Source organism: Urocampus carinirostris, chromosome 4, assembly GCF_059441175.1.
Source record: "Urocampus carinirostris isolate Australia breed hairy pipefish chromosome 4, RoL_Ucar_1.0, whole genome shotgun sequence".
Lineage (NCBI taxonomy): Eukaryota > Metazoa > Chordata > Actinopteri > Syngnathiformes > Syngnathidae > Urocampus > Urocampus carinirostris.
Genome location: NC_142352.1, coordinates 27570240 through 27592067, shown reverse-complemented (window position 1 = coordinate 27592067; position 21828 = coordinate 27570240). Strand labels below are relative to the sequence as shown.

The 21828-nt window shown below is 38.4% G+C and overlaps 1 protein-coding gene across 2 annotated transcripts; it reads right to left on the bottom strand.

Annotated features, from left to right (window-relative positions):
• Positions 1 to 2984: 2984 nt before the first annotated feature.
• Positions 2985 to 20186, bottom strand: tars3 (threonyl-tRNA synthetase 3). 2 transcript variants are annotated; one of them, XM_088334014.1, is made up of 19 exons: positions 19834 to 20186; positions 17910 to 17993; positions 17473 to 17663; positions 17274 to 17397; positions 15896 to 16020; positions 15698 to 15815; positions 15457 to 15521; positions 15311 to 15389; positions 15072 to 15218; positions 13048 to 13146; positions 8945 to 9111; positions 8704 to 8866; positions 8499 to 8636; positions 7222 to 7299; positions 7047 to 7147; positions 5406 to 5510; positions 5250 to 5322; positions 5056 to 5170; positions 2985 to 3371 (listed from the first exon to the last, which is right to left on the bottom strand). In XM_088334014.1, the coding sequence occupies exons 1-19, from the start codon at positions 20149 to 20151 to the stop codon at positions 3223 to 3225; spliced, it is 2439 nt and encodes an 812-aa protein (XP_088190140.1). In that variant the 5' UTR covers positions 20152 to 20186; the 3' UTR covers positions 2985 to 3222. The 2 variants fall into 2 exon arrangements, with proteins under 2 accessions (XP_088190140.1, XP_088190141.1); XM_088334015.1 differs by having other exon boundaries at positions 17473 to 17660.
• Positions 20187 to 21828: the final 1642 nt, after the last annotated feature.

Sequence of the window (21828 nt, the reverse complement as noted above, 5' to 3'; positions counted from 1 at the left end):
AGCAATTGGTGAAGTAACACTCGTTGGCGTTCTCTGTGGCCATTTGAAGTACAAAATCAGAAATCATTTACAGTACCTGTAGTAGTATTTTCTCAGTGGTGCGTGGGCGTATTTCTTAACTAGGGTCGTTGAGGCACCGTTTACGGTGCATTTATTTTCAGAATGAAAGCAAAACAATATATTTTGTCTTTTATTTAGTGCTCCCATATGGTCCAGCGGTTAGGATCCCTGGTTTTCAACTCCCGGTATGGGGAGGTTTACTCTTCATCCCCAAACGGAAGAGCAGTGCCAAACTTACAGACAGACTGAGGAGATCATATCTTCCTCATGCCATGAGGCTCTTTAACTCCACCCAGGGGAGTAAAAGCCCACATTTAACCACATCCCCACATTGCATATTACCCGATTTTTATGTAACGCTATTTAAATACTCTATATCAACACATTACATTGGGTATTATGTATTATCCCATCTTATCTCATTAGCTACACCGCTTATCCTCAGTAGGGTCGCGGGGGTGCTGGAGCCCATCCCAGCAATCATCGGGCAGTGGGCAGGGGACACCCTGAACTGGTGGCCAGCCAATCGCAGGGCACACAGGGACAGACAACTCACTCGCTCATTCACACCTAGGGACAATTTGGACCAGCCAATTCACCTGAAATGCATGTTTTTGGAATGTGGGAGGAAACCGGAGTGCCCGGATGAAACCCACGCAAGCACGGGGAGAACATACAAACTCTGCACAGGAAGTCTGGAGCTGGATTTGAACCCAAGCAGGAGGTTCCCAAGACATGAACTGTGCCACACATGCGCTAACCACTGCGCCGCCGTGCTGCCATTATGTGTTGCTGGAAGTGTGAATTTCCCTACGGGGATGAATAAAGTATCTATCTAAAATTGCTACTTAGTTTTTTTAAGTAATTTTGAAGTGTTTTTGTAGTTGTTTTGTCATTTTAGAATGAAAGCAAAATAACAAACGAATTCCCTGATTTTAAGCACTAAAATGGTACTTAGTTTTTGAGTATTTTTGCAGTATTTCGGAGTAATATTTTGTAGCAGTGATTTTCAACCACTGTGCTGCGACACACTAGTGTGCCGTGAGAGATCGTCAGGTGTGTCACTTTTTAAAATCAAAAAATGTATAAAACATTTATGAATCATTTCTGCATATATTATGTCATTGTCAAGTGTCTGTGCTGTAAAAACTGGGGGTATTATAAATTATATTGTAATAAAAGATACTGTTCAGTGTCGTTTAATAACATTTTTTGGTTAGTGGTGTGCCGCAAAACCTTTCCAATGTAAAAAACGTGTCCTGGCTCAAAAAAGGTTGAAAAACACTGTTATGTAGTATACCTTAGAAGTATTCTTGACGTATTTCTATAGTAGTATTCTTGTAGTATTACTTTAGGTTTTGTGGTATTTCCGTAGAAGTATTTCTGTAGTAGTTTTTCTGTACCTCAGTATTTTCTCTAGTATTTCTGTAGTATTTTTTGTATATCTGGGATATATTTTAAGTATTTTCATTGGAATATTTCTGTTGTATTTTTGTAGTATTTCCATAGTATTTCTTAGTATTTCTGTAGTAGTGTTTTCGTAGTATTTTTTTTTTCTTTTCAGAATAAAACAGAATAATAATGGGTCTCGGTTTTGAGCACTAAAATAAACATTTAGTTTTGTCATAATTTTGAAATATTTTTCTATGATTATTTTTCTTATCCCTTTTTATATCAAGGACATTTGTCTATTACACCTGTTATAAATGTGAGATTACGGACAGAGCCAGAAGAAAATATTTTTTTCATTTATCGGATTATATTGGAATCCATTTTTGGGGTTTATAGTAGGTTCAATGATGTTCACGAGATTATGTGAATCATTGTAAAAGGAAAAAAAAATATATATATATATTATATATACATACCTGTACTTATATCAACATTCGATCAGTCCGTCCCTTTAGCTTGACAGACTCAGACACACCTAATATATAACTACACAGCAATTAAATCACGACGTGTTATAAAGGGAAACCAACATTTTGAAAAGGAAAGCTACTTTTGTGTTACCTATCAGCGTTAAAGGCTACCTGTTTCATATGTATCTTTAAAATGACAATTTGTTATTACTATATTATTGTCAGGTTGCCAGTAGAAAGGTTAAAATAGACACTAAAACGTCTCCCTTGTGCAGTGCTTCTCATTTTCTGTCAGAACATTTTGTTAGGGTTATAGTTGGCGATATTGGGTAGAATCAGCACAAAGTATGTGGGTTTGAGGTTGGTATTGGTGGGGGGGAAAATCATAGCCAAACATAAGTCTCACATGAAATAAGAGAAATTAAACCGCTAATACATTTGTCTTACTTGTCAGCGCTTCAAGGGAGAACCGAAATCTTTGACCTTTTTGGCACGTTTCTGCCAGGAAAAAAAACTCCAGTGTCTTATCGCCCTTATTGGGGTGTAATGTGTTAAAGTTACAGCTTAATTTGTTTGGCTACATGCTGTCTGCTGCCAAAATTTTTAACATAGCAAGCAGTCCGTGGTCTTTCAAAGTGTCTACCTCTTTGGTCACAATGACAGGATTCGGTACGCTATGTCACTCAATACTCAAACAAAATTACTAAAAAAAAAAAAATAAATTAAAAAAAAAAAAAAATTAAAAAAACTAAATATCAATCTTAGTGCTAAAAAATGACATAATGTATTATTTTGCCTTCATTCTGAATAAAAAAAATGCTACACGAATACTGCAAATGATACATCAGTGATAAGACGGAACTACATGTTCCTCCAGAATTCATTAAAAAAGAAAAAAGCAGATCCGGAATGCAAAGAAGGCCTATCGTTTGAATGAGCAGCAAGAATTTCTAAAGGTACTCTTGATTTTGTTTCATATTGACAGTAGAAATTTAATGTAAAAATTCTTAAATTAGTCGTTGAAAAATGTAAGCTGTTTTGTGTATACAAAACCAAAACAAGTTGCACTTTTAACATTTATTTTCTTTCAGAAAGGAGAGACAGGCCAGTTACACAATCAGACTTCATCATGGAAATTAAACATTTGTTCAAACCAACAACACCCATGTCGTGGCATTTATCACCTTTAACAACCTGTTCCAGGCATCACCTTTGGGTGTGACATGTTTTTTTTTAAATTGCAGTCATCTACAAAAGACTGAAATACTCTGATGTCTCGGTTAGCTCGTCCCCCTTTTTTTCAGAACTCCTCTTCTGCATTTTGAGAGCGATTCTTCTTTAGGATGCTCAGACGTGACAGCGCTTCAGCCACCGTGACTTCACCGTGGATTTTATTATCCCTGGTACGCACGTTTACAGCATTGGTCGTCTTCTCCTTCTCGCCGACCACTGCCAAAGCATGACAAGACCAACACCATTTTGATGCCAAGTTACACAGCTCTTCCAGCACATGGCCTCCACTTGGTGTCACTGAATTTGTCTCTAATGTGTTGCTAGCCAGCACAGAGCTGAGAAGGGGATGGGGGGTTCCAACTGCCTATCTGTATCTAAAATGTATGATCAACCACCAAACAAGTGACTTGAACAGATTGGCTGCAAAATAAATAAACCATTATAGTTCAATCCTGATATTTAGCATGTATTAACTACAATTCCTTATGTCAAAACAAAAACTGACGATTACCAATTAGTCAATATTCAGTTGTCGTGGGCCGTCAGGACTTACAAAGCATTTTCTGCTGGCTTAAAACATATGTGAATCTTGTGATGTTATTCATATTTCGTCCATTAATTTAATACATTTAGATAATATTAAATAATTCCAAATTGTCTGTTAACTTCCTTTTATTGCTTTCTCGCTTGTTGCACTGCTTCCAGATGGGTACTTTCATATTTAAGCATTTAATTTATCATAATTTGGCCATTACTTGTAACCAGGGTCAGAAATCTACCCGGAAGCCTTCAAAATCAGCTCTGCAGACTCTCGGGATAAAATAAGTTGATTTTAGCCAATCAGATTCCGAGTGGGCGAGTCAACGCCTGCTAGCAGGCCATGGAAAACGTCACCGGTTACACAAACCATGACCAGCTATGGGGCGGCAACGGAAGTATCACAACGAAAACGTGAAGAAAAAAATCCCTGTGTCCGCTGCCTCTGTGCATTTCTTAGATGCCCTCGAATAAACTCCTTCCTTTTTGTTTTTTTCAGGGGTTGGGCTGGCGTTTGGGCTGTATTTGAAACAGGTCCGTTTTTACTTTCACCACGTTTATGCTACAAACACAAAAAACTGTGGTGACAAGCATGAAATCACTCTTGAAATGAAAGAGAATCCACCTGGAATAATCTACATTTTCTGCCAGTAGGCTCAAATGTTTTTATTTTTGCAGATGTTTTCTGCCAAAAAGGTAATATTTGTTTTCCCTTTTGCAGAGATTTTTATTACTTAAATTATTCAGTTGGCTATTTTACAAATGATTTTTTATTTGGAGTTGGCAGAAAATAATTTCTAAAATAAGAAGAAATATATACCCACCACATAATCAGATAAACATGCTCAATTCAGTTATGTTTCTGATTCTACTAATTAAATGAGATAATGACGATTAAAATAAAACAGACTTTTCAAAACCGCAAAAGGTCATTAGGCTAAGAATGCACGTTTTTTTTCCTGCTTTTCTAATTTATCAACCATAAAACGTCTTTGAAACATTTTATCATGTACTATTATTCTATGATTTATATTTAGCATGCGTCAAGGACAGCATAATAAAAATAATAATAATTTCCTTTGTATTGTCATTCTTTGTAACAATGTACACAGAACGAAATGTCGATACACCTGACCCGTTGTAGCGAGCCGATGCAGCCGCAGCCAACAGAGGGCGCCGCCATTTTACCAATGTTATAAGTCTTAGGTATGACTCGGCCGAGGCGCGAACCAGCGACCTCCCAGTCTCAAAGCGGTCGCCCTACCATCATGTAATTCCCATTTTTCACTATTTGCATTTTCATTTGAATTCAATCAACCACTTATGCCTAAGCGGCAACTATAAAAGTCATAAAACTCCTTACCCAGGATGAAATTATATTGGGCTAGTTGAGCATTGCGAATTTTTTTATTTAGAAGGCACCCGGAATCAAGATCGGCATCAGCCATCATGCCTGCATCTATGAACTGCTTACAGACCTAAGAGGAAACAAATTTTTGGTGACATTGTTTGTTAAGATACTCCTGGTCTTTTGCTACAATTGATTGGGTAACTCGCCTCTTTAGCATACTGCTCGCAGGATTGGTTGACAGGCACGACCATCACCTGCCGTGGAGAGATCCAAAAAGGCCTGGTGGCAAGGACAAGTTTTAAATAAGTGTTAACAAAAGTCATGACTGTTCAATTTTCCTCTTTTACTGAAAAGTCACTCGCCATTTCCCTGCATAGTTTTCGGTCAAAATGGCAATCATCCTCTCCACAGAGCCCAAGATGGCACGATGGATGATAACCGGACGAGCTTTATCATCACCGTCATTTCTGTGAAAAGATGACATCTTTATTCTGAATCAAGCTATGCGACATCATCTTTAGCTAGTCAGTCTTGAGAGCAAGGCTGAGGTTGAAAATTGGGTTTCCAAGAAAATGAGGGTGCCAGCCATTTGTCAGTTACTGAAAAATTCGGTGTCAGTCGCAAATAGTAACAACAGTTACTCATGTTCCCAATCCATATGTTCATTGGTCAGGCACAGTCATAAACCACAAATAAGGCTGTAATCTTGCTAAAAGTGACACATTCGGGACTACAGAGCACACCTGATTAAAAGCCGCATACACAATTTTAAGGAAGAAATGTATCTTTGTTTGTACCGGATTTCAAACCACAGGCTTTAAAATCCATATGAATCAATTTCTTACATTAGAAAAAGGAATTAGCAGGGAAATGTCTAGTACAGAAAAGTAAAACAATGCGGGACACTTGTTTGAGGACTGTGTCAGCGGTTGTCAATCTCAATCAACTAGAGCAGCATTCAATAGGACCTAAAATTGCATTGACATATATGCAGGAGTGCGACAAAAATGATTTACAGAAATGCTTGGAATCTTCCTAATAAGTAGTGACAGCTGATTGAATGTTTTAGGTGACAAATTAACGGGTATGTTCTTTCTATTGAGTCAAAAACTAACGTCATATTAGCCTGTGATCAGTTTCAGTCTTAGTTTGTAGCTAGTGTCGGCATGCATAATGCTTTTTCTTATATAGTAGTAGCAATACTTGGTCTACTCTCTATCACTTTGTCATTTGTGCAGGAGATGGAGATCAAGATCCCTCACGTGGCACAGGAAGGCTACAGGCTGTTGTGATGTAATAGGCTTCTTAATTTTTAGTCAGTACACTACATTGAGTTTTGTTTTAAGAATGTATTTGTCACACTGGTGCAGAGGTATTCATGCCAATTTATGTAATATTGACTGTTCCGCTAGTTGATTGAGATTGACAGCTACGACAGAGTCTGCAAACAAGTGTCCTAATCGCGACCCAATGTGTAACTTTTTGTACTAGACATTTCCCTGCGATTTTGCCAAGATCGTAATCCTATTCCATAAGGGCAGATAAATCTTGTTCATCCTTTAATGCAAGTCACTAAATAGATGACGAGGCATTCGACTGCCAAGGACAGTCATAGTTACTTCCCGCCGTTTACAAGCACTTCATTGAATTTCATCTTTGACATTCAGAGCAGAAATCACATCGCGTCATCACCCGCCACGTGCCCCCGCAATGCTTTGTTTTCATTAAACAGTCAGATTACCCTGGTCCACACCAGTGATAAGCCAACTGATAGGCGTGCATCCGAAGTCACCGCCGAAATCCTTATGACCAATCATCTTGCGTAAAAGAAAAAAGAATAGCATTGCCGCATAGTATTGTAAGCCGCAGTATATAAAATGTAGAAAAAAGTAGCTGCTTGTCGTCTGGATTTTACGCTAGTGCCGGCCTGTAAAACTGTTATTAAGAAGTCATTTTCAGAAAATCATGATCTATTTGTTGGTGTTTTTAAGTAGGCGACTCACCCAACAAAGGTTAGGTCGAAGCGGATGGGAAGCTGGAAGTCCAGTTGAACTGTTGCACACTGGTGATAACGACCAATGGCATCCTTGATCTTAATGTCAATCTATAACAGAGCGCAAAGTGATAGCATGTGAATTCCTGACCAAACTTTACTGAGTGTCTTGAGAGTGAGCTGACCTTGGGCCCGTAAAAAGCACCGTCACCTGGGTTGAGTTTCCAAGGCTCACCAAACTCATTGAGGCTGTTCTCCAGTTGCTAGCAAAGACGAGTGATTTATTTAATGGCATCAAATGAACTAACAACAATGTATATATATATTTACTAGGAAACAAACCATAAATGCTAGAGAAACATTTTTTATTGCTACATCACAAATCGACTGTTTAGATACCACTGAAAATCATTTTTAATGTTTTTATGCTGCCCTAGTTATTGTAGGCTTTATGTCGCTGAAAAGTGGTAACAAACACTGTGGTTGTATAAAACATTAACAATTAGGTAAAAAATAACCCAATTTGCATCAAAATCGCATTGATGCACAAGTAGGGGTTAATTTAACCCAGGGGCTTCAAAGTCAATTAGGGTTGGGGGCCACATGGTAGAAAAAAAAATACTCCCACAGAGAGAAAAAAAAAGAGTGAGTAAAAACAGGGAGGGACAGAAAAAAGAAAAAAGGCAGGCCTGATCTAGCTTGCGGGCCGCACGTTTGACACCACAGATTTAACCCGTTTTAGGTCAAAAATGCCTTTCTAATTAAAAATACCCCTTAAAATTATGTTAACATGAAACAAAATTCGAAAAATGTCATTTTCTTAGAATTAATAATGAAAAAATTGTGCCATAATGTTGTAAACCTTTCACATCTATGTTGGTTTTTAATAAATAATGATTATAGTGAAAAAGCACCCCCGAAATGTATTTAATTTTTTTAAACCCTTAAAATTGAGTCGTCTGTTTAACTCAAAGGAAAAGTGTTTTTTGCTTTTATAAAAAAGGGGCTGGTGGTTGTATAGCACACAAAAAAAAAATGCAATTCCATAATAACTGCGTATTTCAAACAAAAAAATAGTTTTTCCTTAAACTACCAAAAATATTGTTGCTTCTTTTATGTTTAAAACAAACAAAATTGTGTCATTCTTATATAACAACCTGAAAAAATTTAGAGGTATTATAAAAATAAAAAAGCCTTAAAAATTGCAATTGAAAACAACAGCTATTGCATTTTTTTAAACCCCTAAAACATGTCATTTGTTGAACCGAATATAACATTTTGTGTAGTTTGGTATAAAACAGGCCAAAAATCATAAGAATCCAAGTAGTTACTAAGTACATTTTAGACCCAATTTCGGTTATTTTACTCACAGGTATTATAAAAGTGCAGTCTGTGCTAAAGATTCCTGACACATCAATATTGAATCAAAGCATTAACGATCCGTTAGACCTGAAGTAGCTACCTTCTCAGCTTGGTTCCACACACCAATGTCACCCAGGTACTTCTCCGGACGGGTGGACAAGTGAAGCTGGAACGAGAAGCCAAAAACGCTGTAGACACTGCGCAGGAAGTCCAGGCACCCTTTCATCTCAGACTCAATCTAAGGATAAATAAATCAAAGTGAATTTTCAGCACATTGTTTATTGCTCAAACATAGAATAGAATACCTGTTCCATGGTGCAGAAAATGTGAGCATCATCCTGCTGGAAGCGTCGCACTCTGGTCAGTCCAGTTAGCGTTCCGGATAACTCGTTGCGATGAAGGACTCCGAAGTCCGCAAACCTTAGCGGGAGCTCCCTCCAGGAGCGAGGCCTATGGCTAAACATCAAACTGGGGGCAACACACCAAACACACCAAAATAATCTAATTAAATTGCTACAAAACAAACCTACAATAAGGTAGTCTAACCAGTGTCCAGGGCAGTTCATGGGTTTGAGGGCGAAAGTGTCGTTCTCCACAGGGAAGGAGAACATGTTATCACTGTAGTGCTGCCAGTGGCCCGACGTTTCCCATAATTTGCTGTTGTAGATATTTGGAGAGGCCACTTCCTGGAAGCCTCTTCTCCAATATTCATCCTAGGAGAGTATTACACAAGTATGAAAAAGCATCTAAATTTCCACCAGTTAGTCTTCATCAATGCTTATTAAAGTTCTATTGTTCCATATAGGAAATTAAAAACTCAGTCCAGTATTGAGCGATTTGTTTTACCCAGTTTGACCGCTTTAGTTTTGGGCAATATAAAAGTAAGCCAATATTGATAGAGATAGTTGTTAAGTTATCATACATTCATTTATTAGTAATCAATCATGTATTTTTACTTTGGGACTCTAGCCTACTGACTATACCGGTGGTAAAGAGAGGGGCCAATATCCTGTTTGGCCTCCTTTTGTCTTCACAATATGTTCAAGGTGTGGCAACGTTTAAAAATGTGGGCAGGGGCCAAACAGGCTCAATTTAGCACTGTTATGATTTCCTCATATTGTTGATTTAAATGTGCTGGTCAAATATGGAAAATACGGTTTCCCAATACGACTGAACATGTAAATGTGATGCTAACTTTGTCAAGAACATCCTTTGGTCCTTGAAAAACGAATGAAAGAGTAGGTGCACATTGCTACCTCTTCTGCATGCAGAAATCAAGCTAGAGTGTCTGTTGTCTTCTCTGTTCTGGATTGAATAAGGCCAAAGGAAAAGGGCCCGGCTGCTTATAAGTCTCTACATTCCTGTTTTTACTGACCCACAAGTGTGTTGATAACCTAGGAATATCAAAAGCATTTTTTTGAGGTCCGCTACAGCCCCTTTCACATTCTGGGTTGCTGGCCCCGAACTAGTGGATTGTTCCTTTTTAATGCCCTTTTTTTTTGAGGGGCACAAATGTTGTAAAAATGCAATTTTTGGAACTTATGTTTTTGGTATTCATTTTTATTGCAGTGATTACTGTTATTAATTTACTGTATACAACCTAAAACAATGTGTCAGTTATTAGGTCTACTTGTCTTTTCTTCTAACTTATTGCCTCCCGTTCTTCATTTCATTCCTTGGGGTAAAAAAATATACACCTACGGCAACTAATGTTTTTTTTTTTTGTATTTGTAAAATTGGCTAATAATGCCTGTACAGGTCAACAAGACCCATTGATGGCATGTGTCGTGGTGGGGAACTGCCAAAGAAATGATTGAAGTCACACTCTCTCGCCGCAACAGAACCGAAGCCTTGCTCTAATGATGCTCTTCATGCGGAAGACTCTTTTGGCCTCATCTTGTGTCCTCATTTGGGCTGTGAAAGTTGTCAAGTTGTCAAGTACAAGAAATATGTCACAGGGACATGTTCCACAGACTGACATGAATCAGATCTGTTGCAGGGCAGAAACCCATTTCTAGTTTTAGTAAAAGTATACTATTGCTCAATTTTAAGAATGAAAAGGACAAGGTGTAAGAGTAAGAGAAATTCATTTAGTGTATACCAAACTTCAACTCAAACCCATTTCTTTCTGAATTTCATCTCATCTAACAATGGAAACACACAACAACAAAACACTAGAAGCTTTATTTCTTTCTTTGCTCTGTAGGTCTCCAACTGATTGCTGTGATTTAAATGTTTGTTGCAATCAAACCTCAAAATATTGTAATATATGCTGGCTGAAATAATGTTTGCAGGGTAAATAGGAATTGATTGAAGTGTTGTCCTGAGGCTATCATTTACTGAGAAACAGGTGGACTTTCTGTATTTTATGAATATTGAAATAAATCAGTGGTTTTCAATAGTTCAAATATTATTATTATTTTTTTAATATCCAGGACAACAAAGGCCAAACCTTGGGGAGTCTTAACCATCATTTAGTGCTAGGGTCTCCAGTGAACCGTTTCAAGATTATTAAATGTGATAACCGACGTGTCTCAGGGGCTATAAAATCAAATTACAATTGAAAAATATGCTTATGGAGATTATATAATATATATCTATGTATATGTATATACTGGACTGTCTCAGAAAATTAGAATATTGTGATAAAGTTCTTTATTTTCTGTAATGCAATTAAAAAAACAAAAATGTCATACATTCTGGATTCATTACACATCAACTGAACTATTTCAAGCCTTTTATTATTTGAATATTGCTGATTTTGGCTTACAGCTGAAAAAAACTCAAATATCCTATCTCAAAATATAAGAATACTTCCTCAGACCAAGTAAAAAAATAATTTTATAACAGCAAAACTAAATCAAACATTTGAAAATGTCCATTGATGCACTCAGTACTTGGTTGGGAATCCTTTTGCACGGATTACTGCATCAATCCGGCGTGGCATGGAGGCAATCAGCCTGTGGCATTGCTGAGGTGTTATTGATGCCCAGGATGCTTCAGCTCATTTGCATTTGTAGGTCTGGTGTCTTTCATCTTCTTCTTAACTATACCCCACAAATTCTCGATGGGGTTCAGGTCAGGGGAATTATCAGGCCAGTCAAGGACAGTGATGCCATGGTCAGTGCACCAGTTACTGGTGGTTTTGGCACTGTGGGCAGGTGCCAGAGCATGCTGGAAAATGAAATACTCACCTCCATAGAGCTTTTCAGCAGATGGAAGCATGTAGTGCTCTAAAACCTCTTGGTACACAGTTGCATTTACTCTGGACTTGATGAAACACAGTGGACCAACACCAGCAGCTGACATGGCTCCCCAAACCATTGCTGACTGTGGGAACTTCACACTGGATTTCAAGCAACTTGGATTTTGCTCTTCTCCAGCCTTTCTCCAGACTCTGGCGCCTTGACTTCCAAATGAAATGCAAAACTTGCTTTCGTCTGAAAAGAGGACTTTGGACCACTCTGCAACTGTCCAGTGCTTCTTCTCCATAGCCCAAGTCAGACGCTTCTTCCGTTGTCTTGAGTTCAGAAGTGGCTTGACCATGGGAATACGGCTATTGTAGCCCATTTCCCGGACACGTCTGTGAACTGTGGCTTTGAATACCTGGACTCCAGCTTCAGCCCACTGTCTTTGAAGCTCCCTCAAATTCTGGAAGCGGCTCTTCTTCACAATTTTGTTAAGGCTGCGGTCATCTCTCTTGGTTGTGCAACGTTTCCGGCCACATTTTTCCCTTCCAACAGACTTTTTGTGGATATGCTTTGAAACTGCACTCTGTGAACAGCCTGCTCTTTGAGAAATTTCTTTTTGTGTCTTACCCTCCTGATGGAGGGTATCAATGATGGTCCTCTGGACAGCAGTCAGATCAGCAGTCTTCCCCATACTTGTGATTTAGTTTACTGAACCAAGCTGAGTGTTTTTAAGGCTCAGGAAACCCTCGCAAGGTGTTTCGAGTTAATTAGATGATTCAGGTGATTAGTTGAATAGCCTACTTGTATACTTTTTCATGATATTCTAAGATTTTGAGATAGGATTTTTGAGTTTTCTTAAGCTGTAAGCCAAATTCAGCAATATTAAAATAATAAAAGGCTTGAAATAGTTCAGGTGATGTCTAATGAATCCAGAATGTATGACATAAAATAATAAAAGGCTTGAAATAGTTCAGGTGATGTCTAATGAATCCAGAATGTATGACATTTTTGTTTTTTCAATTGCATTACAGAAAATAAAGAACTTTATCACAATATTCTAATTTTCTGAGACAGTCCAGTATATCCATGAAATCTTTTTTTTGGGTGGTCAGGACAGAGTTAGGCCGCAGTTTAAAATTGACCCGCTAACAATGATTAGCGACGCCAATTCCTGACACCACATGAGGTTTGAATAGGTTTGCAATCTCAGTAGCCTAGATGGTAAGGCGCCCGCTTTGAGACTCGGAGGTCGGTGGTTCGCGCCCCGGCCGAGTCATTCCTAAGACTTAAAAAGTGGTCGGCGGCGCCCTCTGTTGGCTGCGGCTGCATCGGCTCGCTACAACGGGTCAGGTGCAATCGACATTTCGTTCTGTGTACATTGTTACACAGAATGACAATACAAGGACATTATTATTATTATTATTATTATTATAAAAGACCAAAAGATTCAGTTCTCACTCTGATATACTTGATAAGCGTGTTATAGATGTAAGCGCCACGCGGCAGGAAGAAGCAACTACCAGGACTGAGATCATGGAAAAAGAACAGCTCCTGGTCCTGAAAACAACAGAAATAAAAACGGAATTTTTTTTTAATCAAAGTCACATTCCAGATCTTAAAATGCACAAAAAAAATTATCTGACATTTGAAACAACAAAACTAGCACATTCAAGCCCTGCAACAAATATGAATTATGAAAGCATGTGGTAGTCAGAAAGGCGCTACCCTCTGTGGACCCCATGCTGGCGACCCAACTGCGCTGCTAGATGTCTAACAGCTCTTTCTGAGTGGGGAACATTTGAAAGCATAGTGACCCCTGCTGGTATGTGTCATTTTAAGTTCAAATACCACAAAGCTTCACAAAGGCTTAATTCAAACCTAGGTTAAAAAAAGACGGATCACGGCCTACTGTGATTGCCACAAATGGGGAGATTTTACTGCTTAAAGGGTCAGTGTTTTTTTTGTGTGCCTCTTAGTGGTAAAAAAAATCCTCAAAAAAAGCATATTGTTTTTTTCTCATCTCATCAGCTTCACCGCTTATCCTCAGTAGGGTCGCGGGGGTGCTGGAGCCCATCCCAGCAATCATCGGGCAGTGGACACCCTGAACTGGTTGCCAGCCAATCGCAGGGCACACAGGGACAGACAACTCGCTCGCTCATTCACACCTAGGGACAATTTGGACCGGCCAATTCACCTGAAATGCATGTTTTTGGAATGTGGGAGGAAACCGGAGTGCCCGGAGGAAATCCAGGCAAGCTCGGGGAGAACATACAAACTCCGCACAGGAAGTCTGGAGCTGGATTCGAACCAACGCAGGAGGTTCCCATGACATGAACTGTGCCGCACATGCGCTAACCACTGTGCCGCCGTGCTGCCCGATATTGTTTTTTGAATTAAAAAAAAAAACTTTCATATAAACGAGCTTTTTTTTTAAATAAATAAATAACTTTTCATTCTACATAACATGAGCCTCACCTAGAGGAAGCCGACATGATTTTCCGCCATCTTGCTGCTACGGGTACCCGAAAACAAAAAACCCAACGATTTTGGTTTCACTTCTCAAAACTGCGACATCTAGTGGTTAAATAATGCACATTATCCCTTTAAGTAAAGTCAACCCAAAGTTTTCTAAAAAGAAATACGTACATCACTTATGGGCTACAATGACTAGTCCAACCAGGGCATTTTTATCTATATAATTTTATTGAATAAGAATAAAAAGAGAAAAATCCATCTGTTTTTATTCATCTCCGGAGGTTTTCATTTTGAGGATGTCAAGTGAAGATGACATCACAGAGGCAAAAAACAATCATGGCTCGGTTTAAAAAAGGAGGGGAACTGTGATCATTATTTGAAGACAGTGTTTGCGATGACATTTTCTAAATGGCCGCCCTGAGAGCTGGATGAAAACAGTTAGATATTGCATCCAAGCTAATATTTTACAAACACATGATTCCGTGTTTAGACTAGTAGAGGCCCATAAGACATAATAAGGTTAGTAGCCAATACTTCCCCCGGGATTGCAGGGGGTTCCACCCATCCATCTCACAGCCTCTTCAAACTGCTGCCGTCAGGGAAAAGTCTCCAGTGTCAGAGCCAGAACCAGCAGGCTCAAGGACAGCTTCTTCCATCAGGCTGTCAGGACTCGAAAATCTCTCCCTTTCTTGATCCCTCCCACCCCTATGCATTCTGCCAACTCAATGCAAAAATGCTCTATTTAGATTACTATTATACTTTAGTTTTTATTCAAAACGTTTATTTAGTGTATATATATATATATATATATATATATATATATATATATATATATATATATATATATCTACATGCATACTTTTATTTTTTTCACCTTGCTGCTATTTGTTATTTGTATCTTGCCTTATTTTTTGCATGCGGGGAAAAGGGAAAGGTTTAATCTGTGCTGTATGTTGTAAAATAAAGATGAAGTTGAATTGAGTAGAGTGTTTTTTCTGCAGATTTACTTTGCCGATCTTGCGATGGTCCCTATTCTTGGCCTCTTCCTGAAAACGTTCCCACTCTTTCAGCAGCTTTGAGTCAGGGAATGATATCCCGTATATCCTCTGCAGCGTTTCCATATCTGAGCGGCCCTCCCAATAGGTGGCAGAGTTCTGAAGTAAAAGAGTACAGTATCGTGAATTGGGATGCTAAATTTGTGCATGGATTACATAATGACCTCTGTACAAAGTCTATAAAAGTTTACCTTGTAGATCTTTATGGCTTTGATCTTGCCAGTGTGCCTCACGTGAGGACCCCGACAAAGGTCTATAAGAGGCCCGCACCTATCAGGGTCTATGATTAGTTTGATAAAAACTCCAGAAGTTTATAATCTTATTTAAAACCACAAACCTGTAAACTGTAGTCGTGGGAGTGGTAACCTTCTCGTTGAGAATGCGGCACTTGAATTTGTTATACTGGAAAACAAAACATGCGGTTTGAACAGTCAAACACGTCTGCAATGCATTATTGTTCAAATTTAGAGAATTCATAAATATTCATGTGATATAATGACGTCAATTGATGACGCATGCAGGTCACGGTGGCAGTCCGCGCTCCCGTTATTGGATTTGTTTTGCAATGTCTCTCTCACCTTGAACATTTTCAGCAGTGTCTCCTTGGAAACCTCAAGCCTTTCAAAAGCTTGTTTTTCCTTAACAACCATCTTGCACAAGTTCTCGAGGTCAGCAAACTCAGAGCTGGACACGCTTCTATAACAATATTTGTTTATGATGCAAGTGTTCTCACTGTTTTAACTGAACTATCTGGAATGATCGGCAATTGAACTTACTTGGATCCATCAAGAAACATGTCGTAGTAGAAGCCGTTTTCTATGGGGGGTCCGTAACATAAACAACCACCATAAAAGCGCTCCATCGCCTCTCCGAGGATGTGAGCGCTAGAATGCCAATACACCTATGTGGAAAATATATTATCATTAGCTTTACTTGATTTATCATATATTTGTAGATTATGAGATAGGCCTCAAGCTAAATCTACCTGGCTTCGGCTAACAACCAATCACCCTCCTTCCTAGCAGAGCCATGATATGTCAATTGCTAAAGCCCTACAGTTTCTGAGGTAATTTTTTATGAGACAGCAGAGATTGATTAAATGATGGGATATTGCTTCATAACTTTAGTCTACAAACACAAAACCACCCTGTTTAGGCTAGTAGAAACCCATCCGACAAAATATATATACGCCGCTAAGAAATAGTTAATGTTAAAGTCCACTTTAAATAGGGCACTTAAAAGAAATGATTTCATTTTTTTAAAGCAGTTCCTAAATGTAGCAATATCCTATAGTCAATCCCTTAAAAAAAAATTAAAGTTATACACAAATCGTCACCCCTTGTTGAAATTGCCCTAACTAGATAGAGTATAGCTTTTCTTACCTTGCTCAAAACAGGGAATAAAAATTAATCAACTGGTCTATTGCGGGGAACGCGTCAAAATAGAATTGTCAGTTACAGAAATGTGTTCTCATGCACGCAGGGGAAACATTGATAATTATCAAAATAAAGACACATTTAAGCAAAGCTTTATAAGGCTTTTTTTATTATTATTTTGCTTAATGTGAACGCAGCATAACATCATACGTGATCAGATTGAAATTCATAATGAAAATAATGCCACTGTACTATTTCTTATTTGCATACAAATGTGGCCAGTATATAGCCGCTATTTTGTAAATATTAGCACTCTGTCTTAGTATTTGTATTAATCTTCTACGACTTGTTTATTTTGGAGTGTCACATCTCATTTCATTGTAAACAATAAGCAATATGTTTTAGTCAATTCTATTCTGTTATATTCTATTGAGAATTCACATCTAAAAGAGCATTTCAAGGATCCTGGCACACTTAAAAAACAAGAAAAAGGTCCCCTGTTCAACAATTTGAAAGAATATTAAATGGACATCAAAGGCAAAGTTTCTTGACATTAATAGAATGTTGGTCTTTTCATTTGGCTTTGGGGGGCAAATTGCAGGGTTTGCAGTTTGATGGACCGCTCAATTGAATCAATTCATGAGTCTGGTTTTTAAAGTTAGGAGAGCAGACAGAAGAACAAAGCTTGTTGGATTGACGCTAATTTCTAGCCTGAGAAAGGGGTGCAAAAAGGCCCCATTACTATACTTCTAAAAGCTTTTATTTTACTCTTTCTTACTGCTTGTGCATCCTCATTGTCAAAGCGCAAAATCTCCAACGAGCAATCCCGCTCCAGAGGTCTGTCCAAGTCCCACAGCTCCCCGCTCACTCGAGATATCACCGCGTTGTCGGCCAGACCCTGACTAGCAGACAAACCCCCCCAAAACATGATTTAAACAACCAGATTCAAGGATACTTATTTTCCATCAGAAATTTACCTGATATCACAAGCCAGTTGGTATGGGGTGGTGACCCAGGATGTGCCCTTCACCTGACGACCATCGGGCAGATTTACTGTGATGGGTTTCCCTTCTGAAGCTTTCTTTGCCTGTAGGGCCTCACTTTCCTTCTTTAAAACCTCATAGTGGTAGAGGCGCTCATTCACAAAGGCAGGCCAGGCCTTTAGCTGCTATAGTGAAATCATTTATTATGAGTGATTAAGGTAGACAGTGTCAGATTTGCACAATTCCATCTTTTTGTGAGCCAGACACCTTTACTACCCGACATTTATTGACTGTTTTTATCACCAGGGCAAAGTCTTGGACAAAAATAATTATTTAGTACCCCCTAGTGGCTTTTTGTTACCAAGATAACCAGATATTAGCGGAGCATTCGTTCTCACAATTTGTCATGAATATGAAGATAGAATAATTACCCCCTTAACGGTTCCATCCGACTGTCCTTTAGTTTGTTTTTTCTCTTTGATTTTGCCACCATTTTTAGAATCAGATGCGATTGCCTGCAGGGAAATAAGTTTGAATCATTAAACAGGAAAAACTGGAGTACATTATGAGACACATGCATTTTGAGACAATGAATCTATTTTGTTTTTATGTATTAGGTTTGTTGTTACTGTTCTTTTATCATTATGACTTGGTCACTTGTTTTCCAACGTTTCATGATAAATGAGAACATGGTTGTTTGAGATATCAAATCAAATTTAGGTACAATATTGGTAGGCTATTGTTAAATAAGGTTTTAAAAACATAAGTCATGTTTATTTGTATAGCCCTTAATCACAAAGAGTCTCAAAGGGCTGCACAGACCACGGACTATTGCAAATCACAGACTATTATTACACCATCCCCTGATCTAAAACCTACACGAGGGCAAGGAAAAACTCAAAAACCTCAAAATGAAGAAAATGAAGAAACCTAGAGAAGGGACCACACATGAGGTAATCCCCCTTCCAGGATGACCCGGGTGCAATGGATGTTGCAATAACAAATAATACACAGATATTGTCAACATAAAATATAGGTTAACTGACAGGCCTGGAGACAGTTCTCTTCCCCACAACTCTAGACAACCACAGGGGAAAAACATCTTGCATCCGTATAGAAAAATTTGAATTTATATTTCATTTCTCGACTCATGCTGTGAAATTACTTTGTTGCAAATACTCATGTCATTGCACTATTTTTCATTGAACATTCAACTTTTTTTGATGCACTTGTTTATCCAAACATTCTATGTCATCTTGTTTTTCTTTTTTTAATATGTTTTAAGAGCTGTTTATACTGGAGTGCCAGGCATTCTCTCTTTGACAATAAAAGTATGTTCCATTCTAAATGTTTTAGAGTTTCCCCCAGTCTCCCCACTGCTCAACTACTCTGCCAACGTATGTGAAAGAGTTGGCTTTAGTGAACACAGCAAAGCAGGTGGCTATTATCCATTACATTACTGAAGCTAAACACTTGCGTTAAATAATATGTACGTCGTATGTGCGTGTCGTGGATACAAAGACTGGTGATGCTGTTAAATAACTATATATAGTGCAGTATGTTGTTTGCATACGGGATAATTTTGCAATTGTGGGACGGAATTAAATATCATCTTTATAGTGTTTCTAACACCACACTTCGCAGCTTTCTATACCTTTGATTTTCAACCAGTGTGCCGGGGCACACTAGTGTGCCGTGAGACCTCGTCAAGTGTGCCGCTCGAATTTGCCCAATTTTATCTTTCCAAAAAAATCAGGCCATTATTCAGTATTTTTGTCATCTTCAGACAAGGAACTGTAATAGTCATCCATATCAGTAGGTGGCAGTAGATTTTTATATAATTTTAATATACTGATGATCTGCTCATTAGGTAACACAGTACATTTAATAACTTAATTTGTTCAACAAAGCGGTTTAAGATTGCAGTGTAAAAAATAAAAACATAAAATAAAAAAAGAGTGGTGTGCTTTATTTAAATATTATTTTATTCTTTTTATATACTAATTACCTACTTATGAGGTAGTACAGTGAAATATTTGTCATAACTTCATTTTCAAACATTTTCGACGGACGGTGTGCCTTGGAACCTTTTTATAGATAAAAGTGTACCTTGGTTCAAAAAGGGTTGAAAAACACTGTTCTATACAATTACAGGCTTGCATGAGGTAGTTTTAATGTCACTAGAAAATAGCAGTAGTTCACCCAGTCTCTCTACGGATTGATTGATTTAAAAGATGGAATTAAGGCACTGTTTAACAGTTTTGAAATCCTGTGTTTTAAAGATAGCAATATTTAATAGAAATGGTAAAGCAGACCAAGTAGGTTTTATGACATGGTCTTTTGATTTAATACCACCTTTTTAGCAACTGCTTTGCTATTCGTCTGCCCTCCTTTGACGACGTCACCCCTGGCAACCTTTCCGAATTGGCCCCCAAATTGCTCGAAACTCTTGCCCTTCTCCGACTCCGCCCGCAGACCACGGCGGAGATGGAGTAGCCGGTACTTGAGTTTCTCGTTCTCCGATCTGAGTTCCTCCAGTTGTGAAGGAACCCCTGCATCCCCCGCAGGACCCAATTCTCGGTCGATCCCTTCCCGCAAGTCAGAAATTTCGCCAGCAAGGAGCCGAATTTGCTCCTCCTGAGCTGCCAAGCGTGCTGTCAAGCATTCCGCCATCTTTAAACGACCACCGTAGTAGTGATGAAAGAAGACTTCCGGTGACGTTTTGCCCGACTGGTGCCGTTATTATTATAACAATTATTATTATATTTCAAATAGGTGAAATGCCATTTATTTAGACTCAACGACGAAATGCAACGTTAAATAATTGTATGGATTAAATTAGACAAATTGGCAATTTATATTAATCGCCTGTGGACTTTTAATTTGTCTCCCCTGAAAATGTATGTAAACATCTTATAACCTTCAATGAATGTGATTGATGTCATTTTAAATTCCTGTTTTAGATTGCAATAATTACTCAACAAAAACCACTTGTATTCACCCTAGACACCACCTCTTTGACCTGCTCCCCTTTGGCACAAAATAGCCTAAAGCAAGACTGACTGAGAATTTCTTCCCCAGACCTAAATTGATATTCATATTTCATTTATTGATTCTTATTTTTGCACAATGTTGCTGCTAATATCACTGTGCTATTTTTCAACACACTATTTTCTGATGCACCTACAACTAAGGGATTTTATACATTTGACTATAAAGGACTATAAAGTTACATTTATTTAGTTTAATGCTGTAGTTATTTACTGACTGTGCCTTTATTCGATGAGTAGTGAAAGTTCAGGGCACACTGGTAGGAAATATTGTTTACAGGAATGGCGGGAACAGGACGTAAGGCTGATAAGATAATCAGCACATCCAGACGCAGAAAAGCCCTGATGACGGAGGACGGCAGGCATTGTTTTGAGACAAGCTCTCCGTGGTTTTGAGGAACCACAGACATCGGGACGCTCGTCTCTGAGATTGTGAAGCTCACGTTGGGCTTCATTGGCATGCCCATGGGAGGAGCCGGCACACCATCTTGCGGAAAGACGTGGGCCGTGGGGAGAAAGCTAGACGACTTCAGAGAAGGCTTGCCTGAGACTCCAACGACACTAATTCGGCCGTATTCGATGGAGTTCACTTAGTTAAATTGTTTATGAAATTAAATCTGCCCCTGTGTGAGAATATCGGCTATCTTGTTCATCTTTTCCATCAAGAAACAAGCGCGCATAAATTGTTGGGTGAATGTAGGTTGTGTTTGGTTAATGGAGTCAGATAACTAATTCAAACAATTTGGTAAACAATACATTTTGATATTTAATTCCCAACACAACTAAGGCCATTCTAAAAGCACTACCCTGAAAATATTGCCTATTTATCTTAATATGTATTTTTTTTCATTAAGACTTTTATTACATGTTAGTCTTGGAGTGCCACATCTAATCTCGTTGAAAATAAGTTAGACTATCATACTTGCCAACCTTTTGACATTACGAAAGCTGTAGATTTTATCGTGCACTCTATTTTTTACAATCAAAAGACAATCCATCTTTAGAATATTAAAAAGAAAAACACATCAAGAACACGTGCTTGTTTGAAACCGCAAATGGCAAACATTTACCAAATTGGAACTCTAATGTTAAACTTGGAGTGGTTTATTTACACACAAAGACTGGAGAAGAGCAGCAAAATACTACCAGGGTGTCTTGTGTCAACATTTTTTTATTTTTGTTTGAATCTAAAAAGAGAGATATTATGTCTTTAAGGAGATAAAAACGGTAATCCAACACGTTAAGTGGTAGTGTTCACGAGTATGGATAATGGGCTTAACCAGCATGTTTTTGAGGGTGT